The sequence below is a fragment of the Rhinopithecus roxellana genome, chromosome 9 (genome assembly GCF_007565055.1).
Source record: "Rhinopithecus roxellana isolate Shanxi Qingling chromosome 9, ASM756505v1, whole genome shotgun sequence".
Classification (NCBI taxonomy): domain Eukaryota; kingdom Metazoa; phylum Chordata; class Mammalia; order Primates; family Cercopithecidae; genus Rhinopithecus; species Rhinopithecus roxellana.
In genome coordinates, this window is record NC_044557.1 from 93,253,527 (window position 1) to 93,277,938 (window position 24,412).

The window sequence follows — 24,412 nt, forward strand, 5'->3', positions numbered from 1 at the left end:
CCTGTTGGAACTTGTAACAGTGGATCCAGGACATCGGGCAGTCCACAAATCCTAGAGAGCATCCAACACACAGGACGAACCCCAAGGTAAACTGTGGACTTGAGTAAATCATAACGCACCACCTTCAGCTCATCAAGTATAACACATGTGCCCAATCAAAGCATCTTATGAATAGTAGGGGAAGAAGGAGGGGGAGAAGGGAGTGTATGGGAACTCTCTGTCATTTCTGCTCAATTTTCTATAAACTTAAAATAGCTCTAAATAATAAAATCTATTATTTAAAAAATATGAAAGAGGGAATGGTTGCACTAGTGTCACAGGCTTACTGGGGGATTAACTGGGATGAAGGACTGGCCCCTTTGGGCTTCAGGAGGTGAGCACCTGCTTCCTGTTGGCCTCTGCAGGGTCAGGCTCAGTCCCGTCTCTGAGCTCGCCTGAGGCAGGCGGGAGATGGCTTCTCCATAGCAGGAAGCCTGAATCTGCATCACGGCTCTGCTGCTGCTGCTCCGCCCTGCCCCTATCTCTGTGCCTCAGTTTCCTGATTTGATGAGGATGTGAACATCTTTGCTCCCCTCTCAGAGCCGAAGAGCAGGGAGGCGCAATGTGAGAGATTGGGAAGCTTGGGAACATGGGACACACGAGGCAGACTAGGAAGGAAGGCAAAGAAAATGGCCTGTGTCTCGCTAGTAGAATAATTTATAATCCTGTGGGTATATACACAGTAATGGGATTGCTGGGTCAAATGGTATTTCTGGTTCTAGATTTTTGAGGAATCACCAAATCACTCTCTGATAAAGACACATGCACACGTATGTTTATTGCAGCACTATTACAATAGCAAAGACTTGGAACCAACCCAAACACCCATCACTCATAGATTGGATAAAGAAAATGTGGCACATATACACCATGGAATACTATGCAGCCATAAAAAAGAATGAGATAATGTCCTTTGCAGGGACATAGATGAAGATGGAAGCCATCATTCTCAGCAAACTAACACAGGAACAGAAAACCAAACACCACATGTTCTCATTCATAAGTGGGAGTTGAACAATGAGAACATACAGAAACAGGGAGGGGAAACAACACACACCCGGGCCTGTTGAGGGGTGGGGGTCAAGGGGAAGGAGAGCATCAGGACAAATACCTAATGCATGTGGGGCTTAAAACCTAGATGACAGGTTAATAGGTGCAGCAAACCACCATGGCACATGTATACCTATGCAACAAACCTGCATGTTCTGCACATGTATCCCAGAACTTAAAGTAAAATTTAAGAAAAAAGAAGAAAGAAAGAAAGAAAGAAAGAAAGAAAGAAAGAAAGAAAGAAAGAAAGAAAGAAAGAAAGAAAGAAAGAAAGAAAGAAAGAGAGAGAAAGAAAATGGCCTGTGGCTAAATGAATGCGAAAGACAGACCCTGTTCAGCACAGCTGAAGAACAGGGAAGCAAAAGGGCATGTCCAGCTGTCTGAGGGAGGCCCCTGAACTACAGTATTTCTTCCTGTTCCACCACCAGAGTCTAAGGCACAGGATGCCACTTGTGACTGTGGCGATAATGTTTCTCAGCCTCACTGAGCTCCGCTGACCCATCTGTGAAATGGCCGCTCCCTGCTGGCCTCAGAGATCTCCTGTGAGAAGTAGATGAGGTAATCCAGGAGAAATATCTGGTGAAGACAGACACACTCCATAAGTGTAACTTTCCTTCTCTCTTGCTGATGGTTTTTCCCTTGAGCAAAATGAACAGGCAGGCTTGGTGCACATCAGGAATGAGTGGGGCTGGGTGTTCTGGAAGCTTCCGTTGCCTCCCCAAAGGCTGCCCCTGCCGGCAGCCAAAATGAGTTTGCTTCTCCAGAAGCACATGAATTCTCAACAAGATTACACTCTGTGAAATCATAATCCCCCGCCCACTGAGGGACAGATGACATATGGAAACTCTTTTCTGTCTAGAAATGCTCTAAGACAACAAGACAGCCATGTCTGAAAAAAGCTCCCCAGGCCCAAGCTCCTTGGGGCGAGTCCTGATGTCACCACCTCTAGAGGAAGGGGCTACCAATGGCATAAATTATGGTCAGTCTTGTGTTCACACAGAGGAAGGCAAACCCAGGCAAAGAGATTTCCCTCTTCAAAGAGGAAAATAAATTCATGTGTGAATAATTCTTTAAGCACTCTCCAAAGAGCTTCCATAAAACTCCAGTCACCGTATTCACTTCTCACCACCACATATACGTGAAAGAGGATGGGGATAATTCTCCTCTTTTTACCACCAAGAAAACTGGGATTTAGAAAGGCCAAATGAGGGACCCAGGGTCTCTCAGAGCCAGGAAAGGGGAAACTCTGTCTGTCCTTGGATTCCCAGTCGACCCTGCTCCCCATCAAAAAAATCCAAAATCTGTTTCTCATTCTCGTCTACATCGACATCTGGTTGCATTTGCCTTAACTCGTTGCCCATTTCACACGTCTAGAATCTTCTTAGCAGCACCCAAGGCCTCACGCCATGTGGTCATCCAGGCTTCTGCTCATGCTGGACGCCGACTCCACACATTCACACACATTCTAGTCCATCTGGTCATTCTGACCACTCTATCTGCCATTCGCCCACCCATACTTAGCATGTAGGACATCTCAGATCTTAAATGAGACCCTTGGGAAACAGAGATGAAGCAGTCACTATCCTCGAAGATGTGCAAAACTCAAGTCTCTGAAAACCTTTTACATGTATTACCTCATTTAAGCCTCGTCGTAACTTTAGAAGTCAGGTAAAATTATCCCCATTTTACCGAGAACAAGACTGAGACTGGGTGAAAGGAAAGGTTTTGTCCGAGGGTCCACAGCCAGAGGTGGCCCTGGGCTCTTCAGATTCCAAGGCCAGTGAGTCTGCCCCAACCACTGCAGCTGACACATTCCCTGCTGCAGGTAGTAGCTGGAGGAAAAGACATGGATGGAGGATGTTTGGGTTGGTCCAGGGCCCACTTCAACCCTAGTAGTCAGTGGGAAAGATGGAGGTCATAGACGGGGTGATCAATAGGTTTGTGATAGGGGACAGTCCATTGGTCACAAGTGAGGCCAGTATTAAAAGGAGGTGAGAATCTCCTTATTGATACAGCCCTGATTCCAAATCAGATGGCTTCCCTGTGGGCAGAAGAGCTATATAACTCATCCCCTAGGGTTGCTCAGGGCAAGTGAATTCCTGGCCCTGCTGTTCCCTGACTGTATAATTTTAAGCCAGTTTCTAATCTTCTTGGGCCTCAATTTCCTCTTCAAACTACACACTCACACATATGCACACATCGCAAGCTAAGACCTGTAATGGACTTGGAGCAGCGCAGCTCAGACATGTAGTAAGTTATCAATAAATGGCAACTGTTATCCTTGTCTATGGGTGTCAGTATCCCTGGACGGTCTCCCAAATGTGCTAAAATTTCCACTGTGTGCCTAGCTTGGCTGGAGGAGGAGCAGGGGCAGTGAGGGGATGGGTCTTGGCGAAAAAGGGGCTGAGCCTTGGCTCAGGGGGTCAGCAACTCCCACCAGAGGCAGCAACTCACCAGAACTCAGGAAGCCAAAGACACCCACTCGGTAGCCGGCAGTGACCACGATGAGGTTCCCAACAGCAGCCAGGAAGGAGCCGTCGATAGCCGGCCATCCTTCACTCCCCTCCCTGTCCATGGTGTTGTGGAAGAACACCAGCACGGATGCATTTGGGGCCTGTGGGAATTGGAGAAACATGAGGCTAGAGCATGGAGAAGGCACCTTTCCCATGCTTGGAGCCTGATTCTTGGTTGACACAGGACTCCTCTGGCCAACTCTGTGGCATACTTAGCCCCATGCAGTGGACAGAGTTGTGTCCCTCCAAATTTATACATTGAAGTCCTAACCCCCAAGACCTCAGCAGTTGACTGTATTTGGAGATAGTGCCTAATGTGGTAATTAAGGTAAAATGAAGTCATATTTGTGAATCCTAATCCAACAGGACCAGTGTCCTCATAAGAAGAGGGGGGATCAGGACACAGGTACAGAGGGTAGGCCACAAAAAGACACAAGGAAGAGAAGAGGAACATCTACAAGCCAAGGAGAGGAGCCTCTGAAGGAACCAATCCTGCAACACCCTGATTTTGGACTTCTGTCTCTAGAATTTTGAGAAAAATCTCTCTGTTGTTTAAGTCACGCAGCTTGCAGTGCTTTGTTATGGCAGCCTGAGTAAACTACTGAACCCCATTCATAGAGAAGGAAACTGAAGGTCACAAAAGGTGAGGACACTTCTCCCACATTGCAGAGTGAGCAAGTGTCAGGGATGGCAGCTCCCTGCAGACCTGGAGCCCATCTCATGGTACCACACAGTCTTCCAGCTCCCAGTTCTGGCCCATGGCTTATTCTAAAAAAGCATTCTGGGTCCTTGGCATCCCTTGGATGCTCTGTGACTAGACCCATCTTGGTAACACAGAGTTAGTTTAGTATGCACTTACTAAGAGCCAGGCACTGTGCCGGGTGTTTACAATGAGGCCTCAAACAGTTCTGTGAAGTTAGCAGATTCTTATTATCCACATTTTACAGATGAAGAGGCAGAGGCTTAGACATGTTAAATGATTTGCCTGAGATCACACAGCTAGGAGGTAGCAGAGCTGAGGGTTTGGAAGTAGGCTGACCCTATTATATTAGAATCGTGTGTCGGAGCTGGGGATCTGAGGCCCCACTTCAGGCCATGGGATATGCAGGCACCTGGTAACTCATGCTCCATCCAAGGTCCTGTGTCCTTGTGTCATCACCACTCCATGTATGATGGTCTCAGACAGACACAGATGTTTCTACACAGAGGTCCCCTCACAAGAGCAAACACTGCCTGAGGACCTGCCCCCATAAGTGCTGTGGTAAAGGCTCTTGCCTAGAGTGTATCATTTGATCTTCCACCCAAGGAGGTAGAATCTGTGGTGAACATAAGCACCCTACTCTACAGCTGTGAAAGCAGAGGTGCAGAGCAGTGGAGTCACTCATTGAAACGCCTTACAGAGAGGAAGGGGCTGACCTGGAGTCTCTTCTTCTGTGACATTCCAGCTCAGATGTCACCACTTGATGGTTGTGGATTCTTCAAATATGAGGTCTTTTTAAATGCCACAGAGAAAGACCAGCTTGAGTGGTCTTGAGTTCATTTGTCCTGTTCTGTGGGACAGATCAGTGAAGGGGCCCTGTACCCCCTCCTAAAAGTTCCCTGACTCATCTTTATTGGGTAGCTTACCAACAAGGGAAAAGGCCGTTTGGCCTGTGGCTGCGAGGCAAGGGCAAGGCACAGAAGGAAGGGGCAGTCCTCAGCTCCTGCCTCAATGACAGCCACAAGAAGTGTCCAGGAGGCTGGCCCCTCCTGTGCCGGGCCTGTCACCTGGAGACCAAGTACTGCCCATCTGGACTGAGGCATCACTGTTCCTCCCTCAAGGTCAGGATGGGACCCAGACAGCCCAAGGCAGAAAAAGCCAAACTCTCTGTTACTGGGAAATGCCCTAAGGAGAAAGAGCATTGGCTTTGGAACACGGCGACAGGGATGAGCCTCCACTCTGCCCAACTGAATATGCTTACATGACTCACTTAGCCTCTCTTAGCCCCAGGTCTGCACCTTTAAGATAAGGGTAAATATATCATTCTACATTTTTCTGTCGATCAGTTGATTGATTGATCGATCTATTAATCTATCTATCCTCCTAGAGTGGATGTGAAGACCAATAAAATCACAGATATAAAAGTGCACTTTAAACTGCAAACAACTTCCACAGTCTTCTTCCTGACACTATGAAAAAAACACACACTCATGGTCACCACTCACTAGTTCTAGCCACGAGCTCTGAGGACCAACTGACCAAGTCCATACATCACTCACTAGCTGAGTGGCCTTAGGCAAATCACCTAACCTCAGCTCAGCAGGCCACAGAGGAGGAGACTGGACTCTGCTGGCCACAGTGGGGACATTGGATTTCTAATGGGACAGTCTTCAGGGCAACCATAGCAAGTGCTTCTGAACTCACCACATTCTGAGGGATGAACACATTGAGATACAAACAGTCTTCACTGACTCCAGGAGACGTGGATGTTTGGGTGCCTGGCTGCCAGCAGCTGGCCCTGCAGATACAGACTGGGTGACTTCCAAGACATGTTCCATCACCACCCCTCCCCACCTGCCACCATGGTCAGAGCCCACTACCCCATTCCAAAGCCTGGCATCCCACCAGCTCTGCAGAAATTAGGCAGCTTCAGGAAATGTGAGTGGCAGTGAATGGAAGGAATGGCAGAGTGCCCACCACTCTCTGGCCACTGGCCTGTGGAAGAACATTCCCCAGAGACAATGCATCAATTTAGAGAAGGCTGCTGATGCAACAGCTTGAGATAGAGAAGAAGACGATGAAAACCACTCAGGACCTTGGCCCTTCTTTGCTCCAAGGGTGCAGACTCTCTTCTGGAGGTGGTGACCTACCTGCTTTCTACACCAGTACAGAGTCCTGCAGTGCCAGTTTGAGCATCTCCCAGTATAAGAGCTGAGACTACAGCTGTGATTATGTCTAATGGCAGCACAATGGTCATCTACCCAATGAGTGACTTGGCTCATCACCCAATCCTCACTAGCCCTGGACTACAATGACCCAAGCTCTCAACTACTCTCCACTCAAAACCTATGTGACTCTATCACTTCATCTGTCAAATGGGTACATCCTAACATGGTAAGGCATTTTAAGTCATGCATATTTGTTATTTTTCTTTAACAGCACTGGAGCAGATGGAAATCCATGCCTTTCCACTCCCACAGCCACCATCCTAGCTGAAGTCCTTATCATCCTTTTCCTGGAGTACTTCAAGAGCCTCCTAGCTCATCACTCTATCTGGTAATGGGCCCATGGACCTGCTCAGCAGCCAGCCATGGTGGTAGGGGGTATGGAGAGTGCAGCTGCCTGAGGATAGAGCCATGGGGTGCCTGTTGGGAAGGAGATTCAGGTGGGAAGGAGAAGAGCAGCAGTAATAAGTGCTGTTTTCACAGGTACTCTGAGTATGCTTTAATTAGAAAAAAATCACAATATTGTTCTTCAATATGCTTGCTATTTAAAGTGATATACACATGGAAAAGAGGAAAACGAAATTTTCGATAGGAAAGAAGATAGGACATGAGTGCTTTAAAAAAACTTGCAATTTTGTTCCTAGTGGGAAAATTTTCATTAGCTCATTTACTTTTCCTTCAATGCTGTGTCTCCCAGCTTCATTAAGATCAGATGTGGCCAGGAAGCAGAGCTTGGCCACTGCAATACCCATGCAAGTGATGTGTGAACCCTACTTCCAAGCTTATTCCATGGGAACTTCTCCTGTCAATTCTTTCACAGCCTCTCTTCCTGGATCAATATCTGGGGGACCTTGGAAGATTCATGCTGAAGAAGTCAGAGCCTCCATCAGCCTGGGTCCCTGAATCACTGTATGGAGCAGAGCATACAGGCCCCTCCATCACCAGATGGGCTTTACATGAGCAAAACAGTGTTAAGCCACTGATACTAGGAGTTTATCTGTCACAGCACTTAATGATACCTTAGCTAATATATTCCATCCTCCATACATTGCTTTATCCACAACGCACTGCTCTGCTACTGAGTCCCATTTAGATAGATTAGAATGGAGATTTCTCTGAGTATTTACCAAGATGTGCTCCACTCAACCCATACCTTGGCTTGCTGGCATCCCAGGAGCCTGTCCAGTTCAAGGGCTCTGGTGCCTGGAAGCGCCTCTCTGCCAGGGGCGGGGCAGCATATGGAACTCCAAGGAACTGGTCCACTTGCTTCCATGAGGTGCCCACCTGAATGGCCTGGGACCTGCCCAGCAGGCGGCCATGGGTGACAATGGGCACAGAAGGTACAGATGCCTCATAGCTGAGCAGAGAGATTCCTGTTGGGAAAGAGAAAGGGGTGAGGAAGGGGAGAGGCCTCAGTGAGTGCTCTCTCCACTGGCATTCTGAATGTGTTTTCAGCAAAAGAAAAATCACTGCTTTTTGTACCTTGAAAATGTCAGTCATTTATTCAGACCCCTACAGGTTAAATCTAGTCAGGTTTTCAATGTAAACAAACAAACAAAAAATTGGCAAAGACAGCTGATCTTTATTAGGTACCGAAATGCACAGTATGCAGTGCTAATCCCTTCTATACATGGGTTCAGGCCCAGGACCCCTTACCAGCACCCTGGGGCCTTTTGAAAGAACAGAGAAGCAAACAGCACCCAATCCCCTAGGGAGGCCTGGAGTGCGGCCCCACCTTTAAACACAGCCATCATTTCTGTGGTGAGATGTGTGGGTTACTCATCCTGAGAGAGATGAGTAAAGAATAGAATTTCTTTAGCCACCCCATGTCAGATTTTGCCACCAAATGAGTTAGCTGCAGACTTACCAAAAAAAAAAAAAAAAATACTTTTAAGACTTTTGGATTTCAAAATTGCAGTGTAGGGGTCGCAGGCCCACATTTACATTTCATTAGTGAGGGAATAGATGTAGAGGTGGAGGCCTAGGGCCTGCTAGGATCACAGACGATAGAGAGTGATGTAGGATTCAAAGCCACACCTTTCTCAACCCCGGCTCTGACCACACCCCATGTGCAAAAGGTTGGGACCAGTTCAGAGCTTTGCTTCTCTCTGCGTCACGGGTGCCCTGGGTGCCCCAGCTTGCGAGTCCATCCCGCCCATTTTTTCATGTCCAAATCCCTCCTTGCCCACAAGGCCAACACTGGTGCCACCTGCCATGCCTCCCACCCCGCTCCGTGCAACACTAATCGCCAGCGACATTCATCGGTTTCTCCGTAGCCCTATCTTGTTTCCTCGATGACATTTTCTTTCATTCATTGATTGATCCGGTAAACTTTTGTTGGGCCCAGGCTCAGTGCCAAGTACTGTTTTCAGGAACTTAAGACAGGCCTGTCTGATGCCACACAGGACTCAAAGCCCTGCACAAAGGAAGCAGTGAACACACATGGAGAGATACTTCAAGTGTGTGTGAGAAGTCTCTTATTTCTGACACGTAGATTTGGTCTGCTCAACTCCACTCTCAGCTGATTGAAAGGCAAAACCTTTTTGCTTTCTCTGCAGCTCCTTCTATAAAAGTATGTATCTATTGCAGTGGTGACTAAACAAGACAGTGCAGAGAGGAGGCAGACAGACCTGCAGACAGACCAAGAGGCGGACAGGCAGACAGAAGTCCATCTACTCTGCAGGAGCTTTGTATCATATAGAGATTCTTAACTGAAAGTAATTTTGCCCACAGGGGACATTTGACCACATCTGGAGACATTTTTGGCTGTCACAGGGGTCAGGGAGAGATGCCACTGACATCCGGTGGGAGAGGCCAGGGCTGTTGTTACACATCCTACAGTAGGCAGGACAACCACTGCTCCCACACATATACAACAAAGAATGCTCCAGCCCCAAATGTCAGTGGGTTCTGAGGTTGAGAAGCCTGGGTATCATGTCTGTCCTTGATTTGCAGGTCACTGAGTGTCACCATGGTGAATTGGTTAAGGAGTCAAGCAGATCTGGGTTTTATGCTTATGGAACAGCTAGTTACTGGAAAAACTTTACAGTCTTTCTGCCTATGAAATGGGAACAATAGTGTCTCCTACAATACAACAATGTCAGGAATAAATAATAATACCTGTAATGTTCCAAGCCCAGTGCCTGAAAAATGACAGAAATTCAACACACAAGTAAATGAATGAATGAATGAGTGGAAGGAAAAAAGGAAGGAATTGGTGGGGGTGGGGTGACACAGGGAGAGAAAAAAAGAGAAAGAAGAAAAATAGAGCAAATGAAGCCTTCTCTGTTGCAGAAACATTGGAATATGAGTTAGAACTCAAAATGGAAACTTGGGCTGGAAAGAAACAGTTGCTGTTTTTTAATCTGACTTTAATCACAAATCAAGGCTGATGTTACCCCCACAGTCCCTCCTCGCAAAACTTCCTGTCACAATCATAAATCAAGGGGTATTGGGCAAGCACTCAGGCTGCTGAAGTGCTGGAACCTCATTCTACTATGCAGCAAACAGCCACATTTTATGTACGTGGCATCATCCAAAGGCGGGAGCAAAGCCAGAACAAATATAAAGGCTGAAGAATTTCGGGGGAATACAGTCCTGCTTTCCCATGGCAGTGGTATTCAGTCTTCCCTTCAGAGACTGCCCAGTGAATCTCCAACTTAATGAGATCAAACATGGGGAACATGTTAGATGTGAGGTTATCTCTTTCAAATTCTTTAGCAGAAATGATAGATTCTTTCTAGAATACCCACAGAGGCCGTGTGACTACCTGGGTTAAGAAAATTATCAGTGGCCATGTATATCAGCTGTAAACAAATAATGTTTGCGTGAAAGTTGAGACACCTGTAGATGTGTATGTGCACACATATTCTTTTGGAAGTGAGCATTTCCTATTGAGTTTTAGTCATGCTGAAGTAATACAGAAGCAGTCTAATTTGTGTTTTACAGAACTCAAACCTCAATTTAAGTCATTTTTCAGCAGAACTACCACACAGATTGGTTACACTGTTGTGAAATATACTGTTAAAATCTATAATCTCAGCACTTTGGGAGGCCAAGCCGGTTGGATCCCTTGAAGCCAGGAGTTCAAGACCAGCCTGGCCAGCATGGCAAAACCCTATCTCTATTAAAAATACAAAAATTAGCTGGGCATTGTGGCATGCATCTGTATTCCCAGCAAGGCATGAGAATTGCTTGAACCCGGGAGGCAGAGGTTGCAGTGACCTGAGATTGTGCAACTGCACTCCAGCCTGAGTGACAGAGTGAGACTCTGTCTCAGAAAAAAAATCTACATAGCTTGACTAAATAATATAAATGTCCAGATAAAGAGAGGAAAGACTTGCGATTGAAGGCCTGACAGCTCATCACATAGCAATCAAGGCATTCTCAGGTCTGGAAGACACTCTTGTGGTCTGAGGGCTGAGGTTGAAGAGGGGGCAGAAGAAGAAGATATCTCTGGCATCAAGACAGAACCAAAGGACTGTCAATGCTCTAGGACAGCATGGGGCCAAATCTGCTGCTACTTGGTTTTGTAAATAAAGTTTTATTGGAACACAGTCACATCTACTGGCTTACATGTTGTTTATTGCTGCTCTTATGCTACAATAGCAGCTGATTAGTGTTAACAGAAAAGTATGGTTGTAGAACCTTGCTCTAGAAGACAAGATGGCAGATGTAGCTAACAACTTAGCAGTCATTAATTTCATTCAATAAACATGTCTAGTTGGGGAGGGGCTTCCCCTAGATGCCCAGTCCCTGTTTCCTGTTCTGCAACTCTTAGCAGTCTTACTTAGTGATGGATCGATGGCTGCTCCCTCTTGCCTTGCCTGGAGCCCCAGAACCAACACAGTATCTGACATGTGTTTTAAAACTAAACTCAGCTGGAACAGCTTCTCTCTCCAAAGTGTTTATGATGCGATAGTTAGGCTGCAAGGCTTTGTGGGAGAGTATTGCATGTTGAGATAGGTGATCTGGCTCCAAGTTCCAGCTCCATCATCACTAGCTGTGTGAAATCACAGAGTTAACTTAAATTCTCTGAGCTACAGCCTTCTGATTTCTAAGACAGAGATAAAGCCCTTATCCTGCCACCACACAGGAGTGGTGTGAGGACCAAATGAGATAAGGCCGGTGAAAGAACTCTAAACTATAAAACCATAATAAAAAGTGGGCTCTTTAATTATTTTACTAAGAAACTCCTCAAAACCAAGATGGCTCTATAACTCAAAGGAATAAATGAATAAAAGTGATACAGAAGTAGGAATTTTTTCTACCTTCCTTCAGTCTACCTCACGTGAGTGCCACCTAGCCCAGAACTTTGGCCAACAAAAGCCACTGTCCTCCAATTCACCATGTGTTTAAATAGTCCCTTCCAGCCAGACCCCGTTTCCCAGGATGGCTGCAAAGGCATAGGCTTGGGCTTACCTGGCTTCCGGTAGATGTGGGTGGCCTCTTCACGAAGCAGAAGTCGGCAGTTCTGGCCCTGCAGACTATATGTGCAGCTTTGAGTATCAGCATAGAACATACATCTCACAGCCCCAGGTTGGGTCTGCAGAGTGGTGATGAGACAGTCCTCATGTTGGGAACATTCTGCAGAGAAGAGGGAGAAGAGTGATGCTTGGGCCTCAGAGATGTTACTTCACTCATGCATCCATCCAGTCATCCATCCAACCATCCACTCATCCACCCTTCCATCCATACATCCTACTATCCAATCATGCATCCATGAATCCATCCATCTATCCAACCATTCATCCATCCACCCACTCACTCATCTACTCTTCCATCCATCTATCCTTTCATCCAATCATGCATCCATGAATCTGTGAATCCATTAATCAGTCATGCAATCACTCATTTATTTGAGCACTACAATAAATCCTAAGCACTGTACCAGGGGATGGAAATAAAATGGTAGCAAGGGGAAACCCAACCCTCTGATCAATCTACTTTCCATGCAGCATTAAGGTCTTTTTTGTTTATTTGATTTATAAATGTGCTCTTGTTATTTCCCTGCTTAATATATCTCCATGGCTCCTCATGGGCTTAAGGACTATCTCAAACAAGGGTCTCCATACTCCAGGCTTTATCTTCAGCCCTGTCTTCTTCTTCTGTCCTTCAATGCCTCCTCAGCTGGCACCATACCGACTGTTCAACCAGGGACCATGCCCTTTCCCATGCATGTTAAGTTCTGCACTAGACAATTTAAACTATATGACATTCAGTCCTAAGAACAGTTCTGAAAAAGTGCTGTTTCATTTGATTGGTCAGGTTGTTGACAGCCTAACAGCCCTATTTATACCTCAATTTCTGTGAATGGTACCACCCAGACATGTGCAGTGCATAACCTGCATATCTGTACATAGTGGTCCAATCTGCAAGATATCCATAGCTTTGTGAATATTATTATCCAATCTTGCAGAGAAGGAGATTCATGGAATTCATAGAACCTCAGAGGGGGTTAGAATCTTGGCAAGGGTATAAATGTTATCTGATGTCTGCCTCTTTCAGAAGCTAAAATTCTTTGTAGAACATTCCCAACAAGTGGTTACCTAGCTTTTGTTTAAATACCAACAATGACCAAAAACTCTCTAAAGGAATTATGCATCTGTGGGCAACTTTGCCTATTAAAAAGTTATTCAACTGCATTGAAAAATGTCTCCTAAAATTTGAGTTTTACCAATACAGTAGCTCTTAGCTGTATCCCACTGGCCAGACAAGTGTACTTCCTCCTCACCACAACAGCCTACCTGCTATCTGGGGTCAGCTGCCACAGCTGCCATGCATGTGCATCTTTTCTGCCTCAGACTAACCCACTAGATCCTTCTTCTGATCTTCCTCTGACCTGGGTTTATGTCCCTTCTCTTCTGGCTGGCATATTCCCTTGGACACCTTGGCTGGCCTGTGGAGTAATGAGGAGATTTCACCCAGGTCTTCTTCCCCAGGTTAATCCCTTAATTCCAAGCATCCCAGGTTATCGTGGTGTCTCGTGTGTTTTTCTAAGGTGAGGATCTTGAGCAGCACTTGTGTGAGGTTTTGTCCTACCCTACCTGGGGGTTGGAAACTCCCCTTACCTGACAAACAGAGGTCTCGGACAGCAGAGAAACTGCTGGTGGCAGCAGTGCTGACATGGGCAACATCAAAGTGCCTAATGGATGGATCAACAACCACTGAAGAGAGGGCCAGGGACTGCCACGAGTCCAGAGAGACTAGGAGAGAAGGCAAGCGACAGTTACATGCAGTTGCCACCTGGTGAGTAATAAAGATAGCCGTGTATTACCCAATATCCCCAAAAGCAGCCTCAGGGCCACCCTCCTCATGGTCTCCATTCCTGTGCAATCCTATAGCTTGATCCGTCTTTCCATTCGACAAGTGTTCATTACATTATTTATGAGCCAAACTCTGTGCTCAAGCCTAGGAATACAAAGGTTGAAAACAGAACGAAGCAAACAGAAAGCATGGCTGTTTCTATTAAGCAGCTCATAGTAGAATAGGAGAGAAGTTGAGAAGAAAAGAAAAACATTATGATATAATTGTTACAAAGCAACAGTTAGAATAATACAAGGTAATAACGATATTAACAGACATACCAGGTTAATCACGTGGTACTATGTTCAGGTCTTTACAGACACTACATCAGTTGCTATCAGTTGCTTTCTGTAGGGAACACTGTGGGGTGCCATCCAGACCCCCTGCAGGACTGAGACCCCACCGCAGGACCAAGGCTCTCATTTCCCCAACTGTTGTTAAGCTGATGACTGGTAGCTCCCAACTGAGTCTCTCTCCAGGAATTGCCTTTGATCTAAGATAACTGCCTCCCCTTCCCCAGAGATAGCCTGCATCCCAACACCGTCCATGTGGGTAGACAAAGGTTCGGACCCCCAGCCTCAAGATGGAACAAATCTGAAGGGCCAGCCTAACTTTAGAGCTCACTGGAATATCAGTGGGGCGATCATTTGATTTGCATCAAAGTTCTTCTTCCTCTGGCCAATCCTGCCCCTCACTTCCTTCTATATCCCAAGCACACTCTGCACCAAGCTTCTTGCATGCAAATCTCCATCTGAGAGTCTGCTTCTCAGAAAACCCCAGTGAAGACATCTTCCTTTAAATATGAAGAAAATAAGACACAAGAGGCTAAAATGACCAGCTTGTGAGGGCACTGTTCCTGCTCAGTGGGACAGGATTGGAGCTGGCCTTTCTATCTAGTGAAGCTTGTGCCTTTCAACTGCTCTCCGGTGCTGCCTCCCCAGTCCTGTACATAGGACATGGCTGTCTCAGCACAGGGGAGGGAAGCACAGCTGTAGCAGCCACAGAGATGGCTTAGGCAGAGGTGACGAGGTGAACTCATCCCATCTGGTGCAAGGGCCATGCCCAGAGCCAGACTGAGTGAGGGGGATTCTGAAGAGTGGGCTTAAGTTTCCACTTAAGTTTCCACTGAGAGAAAGGACTGTGAGTCTAGTCAATGGACATATCATACTTTCCACAAATAACACTGAAGAGTCTGAAAGGCTGCCTCCCAAAATAGGCTTCCATGATCATTCGGAAGCACTGATTCCAGAACACCCCTGGAGAGATGTTCAGTGGGGCATCAGTGATCATTAATAAAGAAAATCTCTCTCTCTCTCTAACATACACACACTTTCTTGCTTGCTTTTGTGTTTTCTTCTTTCCTGTTTTCTTGCTTCTTTTCCCAGAAGACCACAGTAGCGTGTCCTTTAATAAATATTTGGTACCATTTACCTTGTGTTAGCAGAACACTATGGCAATCTTGAGCATAGCATTTTGAAGGTTACAAACCATATTCACTTCATCATCATGTTTGATCCTGACAGCACCCAAATGAGGGATTGGGTAGGGGCTCTAGTGACTCTTTCACAGATGAGGAGTCAGAAACTCAGAGAAGTTATATGACATTTTTCAGAACACGGAACTGGAAAATAACTAGGCCAGAACAGAATCAGACATCTTGGCTCCAAGTCAATGCTCCTTCTATCCCGTCTGAGTTTCCTACGTAGCTGAGCATCTTTTCCAGAACATGATCCCCAGGTATGAAAGGGTCTTTGCCTTTGATAACACCATGCTCTTAGCTATACAGGGAAGCTTATAATTTTTATCTTAAACCTGTCTTTGACAACCAGCACACTGGTGGAGAGTTCACTAAAATTAGACTGGTAAATACAGCAGCAAAACAATCTAGTGCCATGTTTTGGTTGCTCAAGCTGCTATAACAGAATACCATAGACTGGGTGGCTTAAACAACAAACATTTATTTCTCACAGTTTTGGAGGCTGGAAGTTTGAAAGCAGGGACCAACATGATTGGGTTCTTGGTGGGGGCCCTCTTTCTGGTTAATGGATAGCTGTCTTCTTGCTGTATCATCACATGGCAGAGAGCAGAAAGAGCAAGCGAGCCCTCTGTTGCCTCTTCTTAGAAGGTCACCGACCCCGTCATGAAGGCTCTCCACCCTGATCAGACCCAAAGGCCCCACCTTTTAACAACATCCCACTGGAGATTAGGGTTTCAACATATAAATTTGAGGAGGATGCAAGCATGCAGTCTACGACATGTCTATACATTTTTACGTAAAAACAAGGAAGAAAAAATAAGAGAGAGAAAAGATTTATCCAGAGAAGTCGCCAAATAATGTAACCAGTTTCACACAGGCCCGGCAAGAGGAAGGTCAACCTCCATACTCTGTCCTGGAGCAGTGGGTACCATCCTAACACTCAGGAACTGAGTCTTCCTGAACTTGAGACCTGGCTTGACTGCAAGAGATGCTGGGTTTTCATTTTCTTAAGTGTCCTCCACATGTTGCTATTTTCATGGTCAATATAAGGGGCATTTTTGCAATGGGACCAAACTGAGCTGCATATTTTTAGAGAGTGAGAACACTGCAATTTTAGAGAAGCTCTATGAAAGGGTTTTAGGGATGGACTCACCAATTATGGTCTTAAAATGGAAGCTTTGGCCACACTCCGTGTTTAGGTTGATGTCTGGGAGAAAGCACTATAATTAAAGAGTGAATTTCATCTCTGAGTGAAAGCCAGTTCATCTGTCGCCATTCCAGGGCCCAGAGCCAAGTCCTGCCATGCCCTCCACCTGCCACTGTCCCCAGGCCTGCATGAACCCCTGGATGAGCCACTGCTTCTGTGCAGAATCCAACATCTGGGAGGTCCACAAGCATCTCATGAAAATTCTGAGAACAAACTCTTTGTGTAGGCAGAATGATGATGCAGCAGGAAAGTTGGGGCTCTTGGTAGTAATTTTGTAAGAGTTTACTATTTGCTAGGAACTTGCAACACTGCTGCATTTAGTATTCATGATAACCAATGAGGTGGGTACTGTCACTGTCCAAGTTTACAGACAAGGAAACAGACAGTCCAGTAATACACCCTTTTGCTTAGCCAATCGGCTTAGCCAGTGTTAGCATGGCTAATTAAGTGGTAGTGCCAGCTAGGGCTGGAGCCAGCTCTTGCAGGTACAGAACCCAGAGTTAGTACATCACAGACTTCCCCTCCAGATGAATGAGGTGGTAGCAGCTTCCAAGCTCACCCAAAGTGTCTTTTCCTAAAAAGCAGAGTCTACGGTTTATTGATTCATTTTTATTTTTTTCATTTTTCTATTTTTAGTTCATAGATTGCAATGCTAGTGTCATTTATTTTAAAATATAATCTCTCCTTTAATTCAAAATGCATGCTTACTGCATCGTAGGTACTTATCTGTAAGTGAATTTGTTTTGGTGGGTGTTTCTCCTTTTCCATAAATCTCTTTGCAGATCCTGGCTCTACCCCCATCCTGCTTAAACCATAGTCACTCTGTATTTTATCATCAAATGGTGAAAGTCTCTCCACATTATTTTGTTTTGTAAAATATCTCCTTGGATATTCATTATTTTGGATAAAATTTACCATTTCAATGTTCGAGAATACTTCATTGGGTTGTTACTTGGAATGATCTCAAAGTTAAACACTAATCTGAGCGAAAAATTTTTAATTTGAATATTATTTAATAGCATACTTAATATCTGATGCCATTAAAAATAGAATGTGGTATTATTCCATTATATTTTCAAAATGGTTATTGTTGACATAGAGAAAAGCTATTTAGTTACGTGTTTATATTTTCTAACAGGACACCTTACTAAACTCACCATCAATAAAACTCACAGATGTGGGTGAGACAAAACTGGTTTGAGATATTCTATCCTCTTAGTGGGGTACGGGTCCCCTTTACTGACCCGGAGTGGCCACCTAGACTGCTTTGTCTAAAGATTCGACTAGAAGATTCCTAGTTCTGTGTCACAATACTTCAGGCTCCCTTGACACTACTTTCCTTAATAAAAAAAAAAAAAAGAACTTCTAAATTAGACATCTTTCCAATAAATATCTCATTAATATATGCCTATGCCTTTAATTGTCTTTAATTCCATCATAAAAATTATAAACTGAAGCCCTGTTTTTATAGTCTAAAATTATAAAGTTCTATCCTTGTCTAAAATTATAAGTTTGAGTTCCATCCTAAAACAAATCCTGATCAGGGTAGGGTCCCAAATATAATTTAGACTTGAGTTCTCCAAAAATGAAGTTAACACTAAAACTCTACATCCACTAAAATACTCAATCTGGTCTAATTCTAGTTTTTGTTTGTCTATCTGGCTATATTTTTGGTCTACGTAACAATATTTGGCCCAAGAAAAATTAAAGACTTTAATGGGCACAACAAAAGCCTTGTAAAAAATCTTCAAACTAATTGATCTACATACTCAATGGAAACAAAAGGACTCCATAAACTTAAAAAAAATAATTAAAAACACACAAAAAAACGTACAATATCAACTCTTGTGTTTTCTTCCATCCCCGTCTCTCCTCCCCCTTCTCCCGGTCTTACTCCTCCTTCCAGCTCCACTCCAGTCCCATGACATTTCAGATTTAGCATACAAATAAAGTACATAATTTTAAAGGCCTAAATTAAAAAGGCTCTGTCTTTTAAACTCTGCCTGTTTTACTAAACTCTTGCAATAAAAAATAAATCATCCCAAACTAAAACAACAAAACACCAGACAGCCAACTTCCAGTCAACATTCCAGCAAATATCTCCCTGGGTGACAGGAGTTTACTTAAAAAAAAATTAACATGAAGATGGCCAAAATAAAATTCTCAAACTTTAAAACATTCCAGGTTTTCTGAGATTCCAACCAACTACAGGTTATGGCCCATTCTAATACACATTTTAAAACCACAGGCCAAATCACATTAAAAAATTCAAAACTGAAATCATGATTCAAAAAACCTACAACTAAAAAATTAACATTTTGTCTTTTAAATTATTTGCCTATCTATTTTTTCCTATTTAAGTCTACCGACTTTTCTACTAATATCAAAATAAAACTGACTATTCATAATATTAATAGGCTCTTTGTTGCGTGGTTACTTTGAAAACAGGACCAAAACTACATTCTTGTCTAGCAAATATATGCCTCCACAGGGCTATAGTTTGGGAACCTGTGATATTAACTAAGTCAGCTGTGTATCTTTGTTCTTTCAATTGTGTATTCATTCAACAAGTGTTTACAGGCCTCCTTTGACACTTCAGGACTGTACCTGACAGCCAAAGGTGGCAGCCTGGAAAAACAGTCTAAGAAGCCAGAACAAGATGATTCTTACCGTCCATCGTAGTTCTCAAACTTGGGTGAGCATCAGATTCTCTTGAGAAATGTGACAAAAATTCCAAAGTCCAGGCCCAGTTTTCACGTCAAAGAGCCTGGGCCTCTGTAGTCTATTAACTTTTCTGGTGATTCTGACACACATCCAAGTTTGAAAATGACTGTGGTCTCTAAGATATCCTTTTTGGTTTTGGTTTTGTTTTGGCCATGGTTGCTGGAGACACAGCTTAGACTAGTGAAGAGACAGTTCTGAGTTCTAAACCTCACTCAACCTGACATGTGTGTTCTCAGGCAAGTCCCTTAACTACTCTGAGCAACTCTAATCTTAAAGATCTTTGGGTTACGTATTGCCCTTGTTCATGATCTCTAATAAGCATAACATCTCTCAGTAGATGACATATGGACCATTGCCTTTGTGGGGTAAATTAATCCATCAGCACCTTTGCTCTGAGGCCCTTGGATCCAGGCCTCAGGAAAGGAGTCCTTTTCCTCCAGAGCAAGGAGAAGATGGAGTAGGAGGGAGAGGTGAGCCAAGAGGAAAGCCAGACAGGTTGGCTCCTACAGAGTGACTGTCCTGCCTGGTAAGAAGAGATGCCCCTCCGTGCTCACTGGCATGCTCCCTAGTGGTATGAGACCACACAGCCCTCTGTGCACCTCCGCGGGAGCCAACACTGGTTAGAGAATAACGTCAGGGTCCCCTTGTATTGCCAGAAACCAGAGAAGAGTTGAATACACCCAGCAGCTGACACTAACAATCGGCTATGAGTATATGTCAAAAATGAGACACAGTAAAGCAGCCAGATCACGCTGTGTGACTTTGGGCAAACCACTCCCCTTCTCTGAACCTCAGTTTCCTCATCTGTAAAATGGGGATATTAAGAGACCATCTCTCCTAGGGTCATAACCACAAATGAATGAGTTACTAGATGTGAGCTGCTGCCCAGGGGAAATACTCAGCAAACACAGCCACCCTCACCATCTCTGGGTCAAGCTGCTTGGTTCCTGATGCGGTTTGGACACCATCATTTCAAAATGACAGGGCTCTCAGCCTGGATGGAAGTACCAGGGATGTTCTTTAAGGGGCACAGGAGCCCAAACTACTGCCAGTGATGTCCCCACCAAATATCTCACTCCTGACTTCCACCTGACCCCTCCTCCCCTCGCCCCACTGTCCCCCTGTCCCCCTATCCCAGGCCAGCTTGCTTCCTGCCCAGGAGGGCCTCCACAGTCTCTCACCTCCTGTGTAGTGTGCCTGCGGGTGCCATGGGCACGGCCTCAGTTTGTGCAGGAAACTTGCTGCTGAATTGCAGCAACATCTATAAATCTCAGCGTTTCAAGGTTTCACGAGCTTAGCATGTCCCCAAATGAAGCCATTACTGTCCCCCAGTGCTCCTTTTCACTCCTACGCTGTGTTCTTTCTTTCCTCAGGGAATGTTTCCACCACTCACTCCATTGTCCAATCCAGAAATCCTATCATCCTTGCTGCCTCCTCCCAGTGGAGTCTACGTGCTCAGCCCCTCTGGGAACTGTCTTTTTCTTTTCCACCTGGTTCTGGCCTCATCAGTTTCACTGCAGTTACCACGTAGGCTCCAAAAAAGGGCCTCCTGATCATGAGTCTCAGTCTGCTCAGGCCATTCTCATGCTGGTGCTGGGATAACCATTCTAACATCTGCATCTGGTCACAGCACTCAGCACTTATGGTCCTCCAGGGTACCAGGCCGACCTGTGGTTGGCAGGGTCGGTCACTCCAGCTGCATTGCAACCCTCCACTTTTACAGGGTGGTCCTGGGTGCCCCCTACTCTCACCCACTCACCAAACACAACACACAATCAGAAGTGAAAACAATATCGATTTACTATGTAATTTCAGTTACTTATGTTAACTCACATTGATGTTCATAACAGAGGGGGACACTGAGGCACTGGAGGAATGACCACAGGATACTCCCCCAGATTATAGACACACCACCTAAGGTTACAGAGGCATCATTCAAGGTCACAGACATACCCCCAGGGTTACAGAGGCACCCCCAAGGTTATAGAGGTAGCCCTAGGTCACAGGGCAGAACTCAGCTGAGTTCCTACCAGCAGGGCACAGGGACTGTGCTTTTATTCTGCTTTGCTATAGTCTTGGACCTCCTCATTGAGGTGGTAATTGCCAGATCAGCCCTCATTCCCAGCAGCTAATAGGCACCTTCCCAGCCCTTATCCAGCCCCACAGCATGGTGGTTAAAGGTCTTGGTGACTCTTTCAGTGAGCATGAGTAGCTCACCAGCAGGCCCTAAGACCTTGGAGGAGAATATGCCCTTGGAAGTAAGAGGCCCTGCCCCTTCCATGGGCAGAAGAGCAACAGTGGCCCTGAAGGAAGAAAGACTTATCAAGGTCACACAGCCATTTTCCTCTGTTACCAGATAGACTAGCAATGAATGCTACTGTCTGTTTAGCAGGCTGGAAGTGCTTGAAAAGTCATGTAAAGATTATCTGGTTCCATCTAATGGTACTCCATTGAGATGAACAGTCCTAACCCTATTTTATAGGAGGGAAAAGTGAGGTTCACAGAGGGCCACTGACTTTGCCCAAGACCAAACAGCTGAAAGGCAGCAAGTCAGTATTTGCACCCAGGACAGCCCTATGTGGTGATATCCCCCTGCAAAACAGAGCTGCTGGGGGACAGGGGCAGAGGAGAAGGAAGGGTCTGGGAGGGATGATGGGGGCAGCTTGGGCCACTCCACAACCTGGAGGCAGCACGGCTGCAGCCTCTGCACAGGCGGGCCTCTGGGTGACATGGAGGCACTTCTATTCCTTTCTAGAAAGCACCATATCCCCTTTTTTAAAGCTTAACTTCTATTTTTAACTGACAAATTATAATTATACATATTTATGGGGTATAATATAAGGTTATGAAATGTGTATATGATGCAGAAGAATACTTTTTTGAGATCTATTGCACAGCACAGTGACTATAGTTAACATATTGCACATTTCAAAACTACTAAGAGAATCAATTTCAAATGTTCTCAGCACACACACAAAAAAAGTATCCGAGGGATGGATACGTTCATTTGATTGATTTAATCATTCCACAATGATTCCCTTTTTTAATGGATACTAAGTAGAAAAAAAGTTATGCTAGAATATATTTGAAATTTTCCACTGATATATAAAAAATCATTTTTAATTCTCCTTTCTTCCCTCCTTCACTCTCTCCCTCCTTCCTTCCCTCCTTTCTTCCTCCCTCCTTCCTTCTTCCTTTCTTCTCTGTTTTTTAATTTCTTCCTTCCCAGACATCAAAGGAGAAAATGTTTATTTCAAGGTTTGTTTTCAGCTGTTAAAAATTGCCAAAAAGCCTTGCAGCTGGAACCACCATCTTCCAGTAATTCGCCAAAATGACAAACACAAAGGGAAAGAGGAGAGGCACCCGGTATGTTCTCCAGGCCTTTCGGAAAACATGGAGTTGTTCGTTTGGCCAGGTATATGTGAGTCTGTAAGAAAGGTGATATTGTCGACATCAAGGGAATGGGTATTGTTTAAAAAGGAATGCCCCACAGGTGTTCCCATGGCAAAACTGAAAGAGTTTGCAGTGTTCCCCAGTGTACTGCCGGCACTGTTGCAAACGAACAAGGGCATGATTCTTGACAAAAGAATTAATGTGAGTATTGAGCACATTAAGCACTCTGGCAGTCAAGATAGCTTCCTGAAACACATGAAGGAAAAGGATCAGAAAAAGAAGCCGAAGAGAAAGGTACTTGGGCTCAACTGAAATGCCAGCTTGCTCCACCCAGAGAAGCACACTGTGAGAACCAGTGGGAAGGACCAGAGCTGCTGGAACCTATTCCCTGTGAGTTCATGGCATAATAGGTGTTAAAATAAAGTAAAAGACCTCGGACTATAAAAATGTTTCTCTTCATTGAGTAGGTGTGATGTCCTCTTCCCCAAAGAAACATTTAAAGCAAATTTTAATTGTGTCTGAATTTATTGTGTAATGTCTTTGCTATTAAAATTTAATGTGTTTCTTGCTGAAAGATGTGAAGTGGCTTATTGAGCAACAAATTAATTGCTTAGAAATTGGCCAGATATTATTTATGAAATATTTGTACTGGTTTAAAGATAGTCCCACTAAATCATCATGGAAGAAATAAAATAATTTACATTAAAAATTGCCAAAAATAATTACACATCACTGTGGGGCTACATGCACCCCGCAGGCAGAGGTCTGCCACTCGCTGGCGGGTAACCACAGGTGAGCTTCTGCTCCGGCCATTGCCTGTCTCATTTGAAAAACAGGTGGAAAGTGCCTCCAAGCAAGCATTTTTGTATCAGATCCAAGGGCAGAAATGTCAAACAGTAGCAAATGCCTGACACTCTCTCCAAAGTTCAAATAATCACAGACCCATCCCATTGATTATATAAAAAGATCACATGACTTTCTTAGGACTCATCAAGGATAAAGATAACAGTGGGTCTAAGCTCCAAGGCATCCAAAAGCCTTCAGGATCCTCACCCTTCTTCTCGCAATCAAAACCAAGAGGAATTTCTCTCAGCTCCTCAGTACTCATCAAGTGATTGCTTCTGAATATGGAACAGCTGGGAAATAGAAGAGGCGGTTTCCACATCTGCACAGGCTGGCTGGGGTAAACCGTGACATTCTGAAACTTTCAGGCAGGAAAAGCCTTTCAGGCCCCAGAAAACCTTCATGATCCCTGTGATATGCAGAATAGAAGTGACTGAAAGCTGCCTTGGAGGCCTGTATGGCCACAGGGCACTTGCTGGAAGGAAGAGCCCAGTGCACATCTCAGCCTGTCGTCATCGGACGGATACCACATTGAGACATCCTGCTTTCTCACCAGAGACCATCATTCCAGTGAGAACCACGACATAGTGACCTATGTTTGTCCTTAACAGCATTTATCAAAGACCAGATGTTCCTCTGATAAAAGAAGGAAAAGAAGACAAAATAAAGACACCCTTGTAATTTTGTGATTATTTGCAGAATGAAAATGGGAGGAGAGCTGCTGGTTGGTTCAGCATTTCTCCAAGAGAAATTCTTTACACTTGCAGCAGACACCCCGGGCCTCTTTTAACATTCACACCCTAGAAAAATACCCAGACATCCTGACCTCTCCATTCAGCCTCCAAATACCTACTTTTGAGCTCTTCAGTGAGCACACTTTCATCTTTAACTCTGCAACTCAGTGCTTAGCAGAGGAGTGACAGTAGGTGTCATGGG

General features: G+C 44.9%; 2 protein-coding genes across 2 annotated transcripts in view; one reads left to right on the top strand and one right to left on the bottom strand.

The window, feature by feature from the left end:
- SLA (Src like adaptor) overlaps window positions 1–10,477 on the top strand; it is an 86,699-nt gene extending 76,222 nt beyond the window's left edge. Inside the window, exons 9-10 of the mRNA XM_030937574.1 lie at window positions 6,742–6,858; window positions 7,348–10,477. Of these exons, the coding sequence (XP_030793434.1) occupies window positions 6,742–6,858; window positions 7,348–7,396 (166 nt within the window). The 3' untranslated portion in view covers window positions 7,397–10,477. The remainder of the gene's footprint in view (window positions 1–6,741; window positions 6,859–7,347) is intronic.
- TG (thyroglobulin) overlaps window positions 1–24,412 on the bottom strand; it is a 272,527-nt gene that overhangs the window by 111,057 nt on the left and 137,058 nt on the right. The window contains 5 exon segments of the mRNA XM_010380291.2: window positions 3,544–3,703; window positions 6,007–6,100; window positions 7,681–7,900; window positions 11,949–12,113; window positions 13,598–13,732. Of these exon segments, the coding sequence (XP_010378593.2) occupies window positions 3,544–3,703; window positions 6,007–6,100; window positions 7,681–7,900; window positions 11,949–12,113; window positions 13,598–13,732 (774 nt within the window).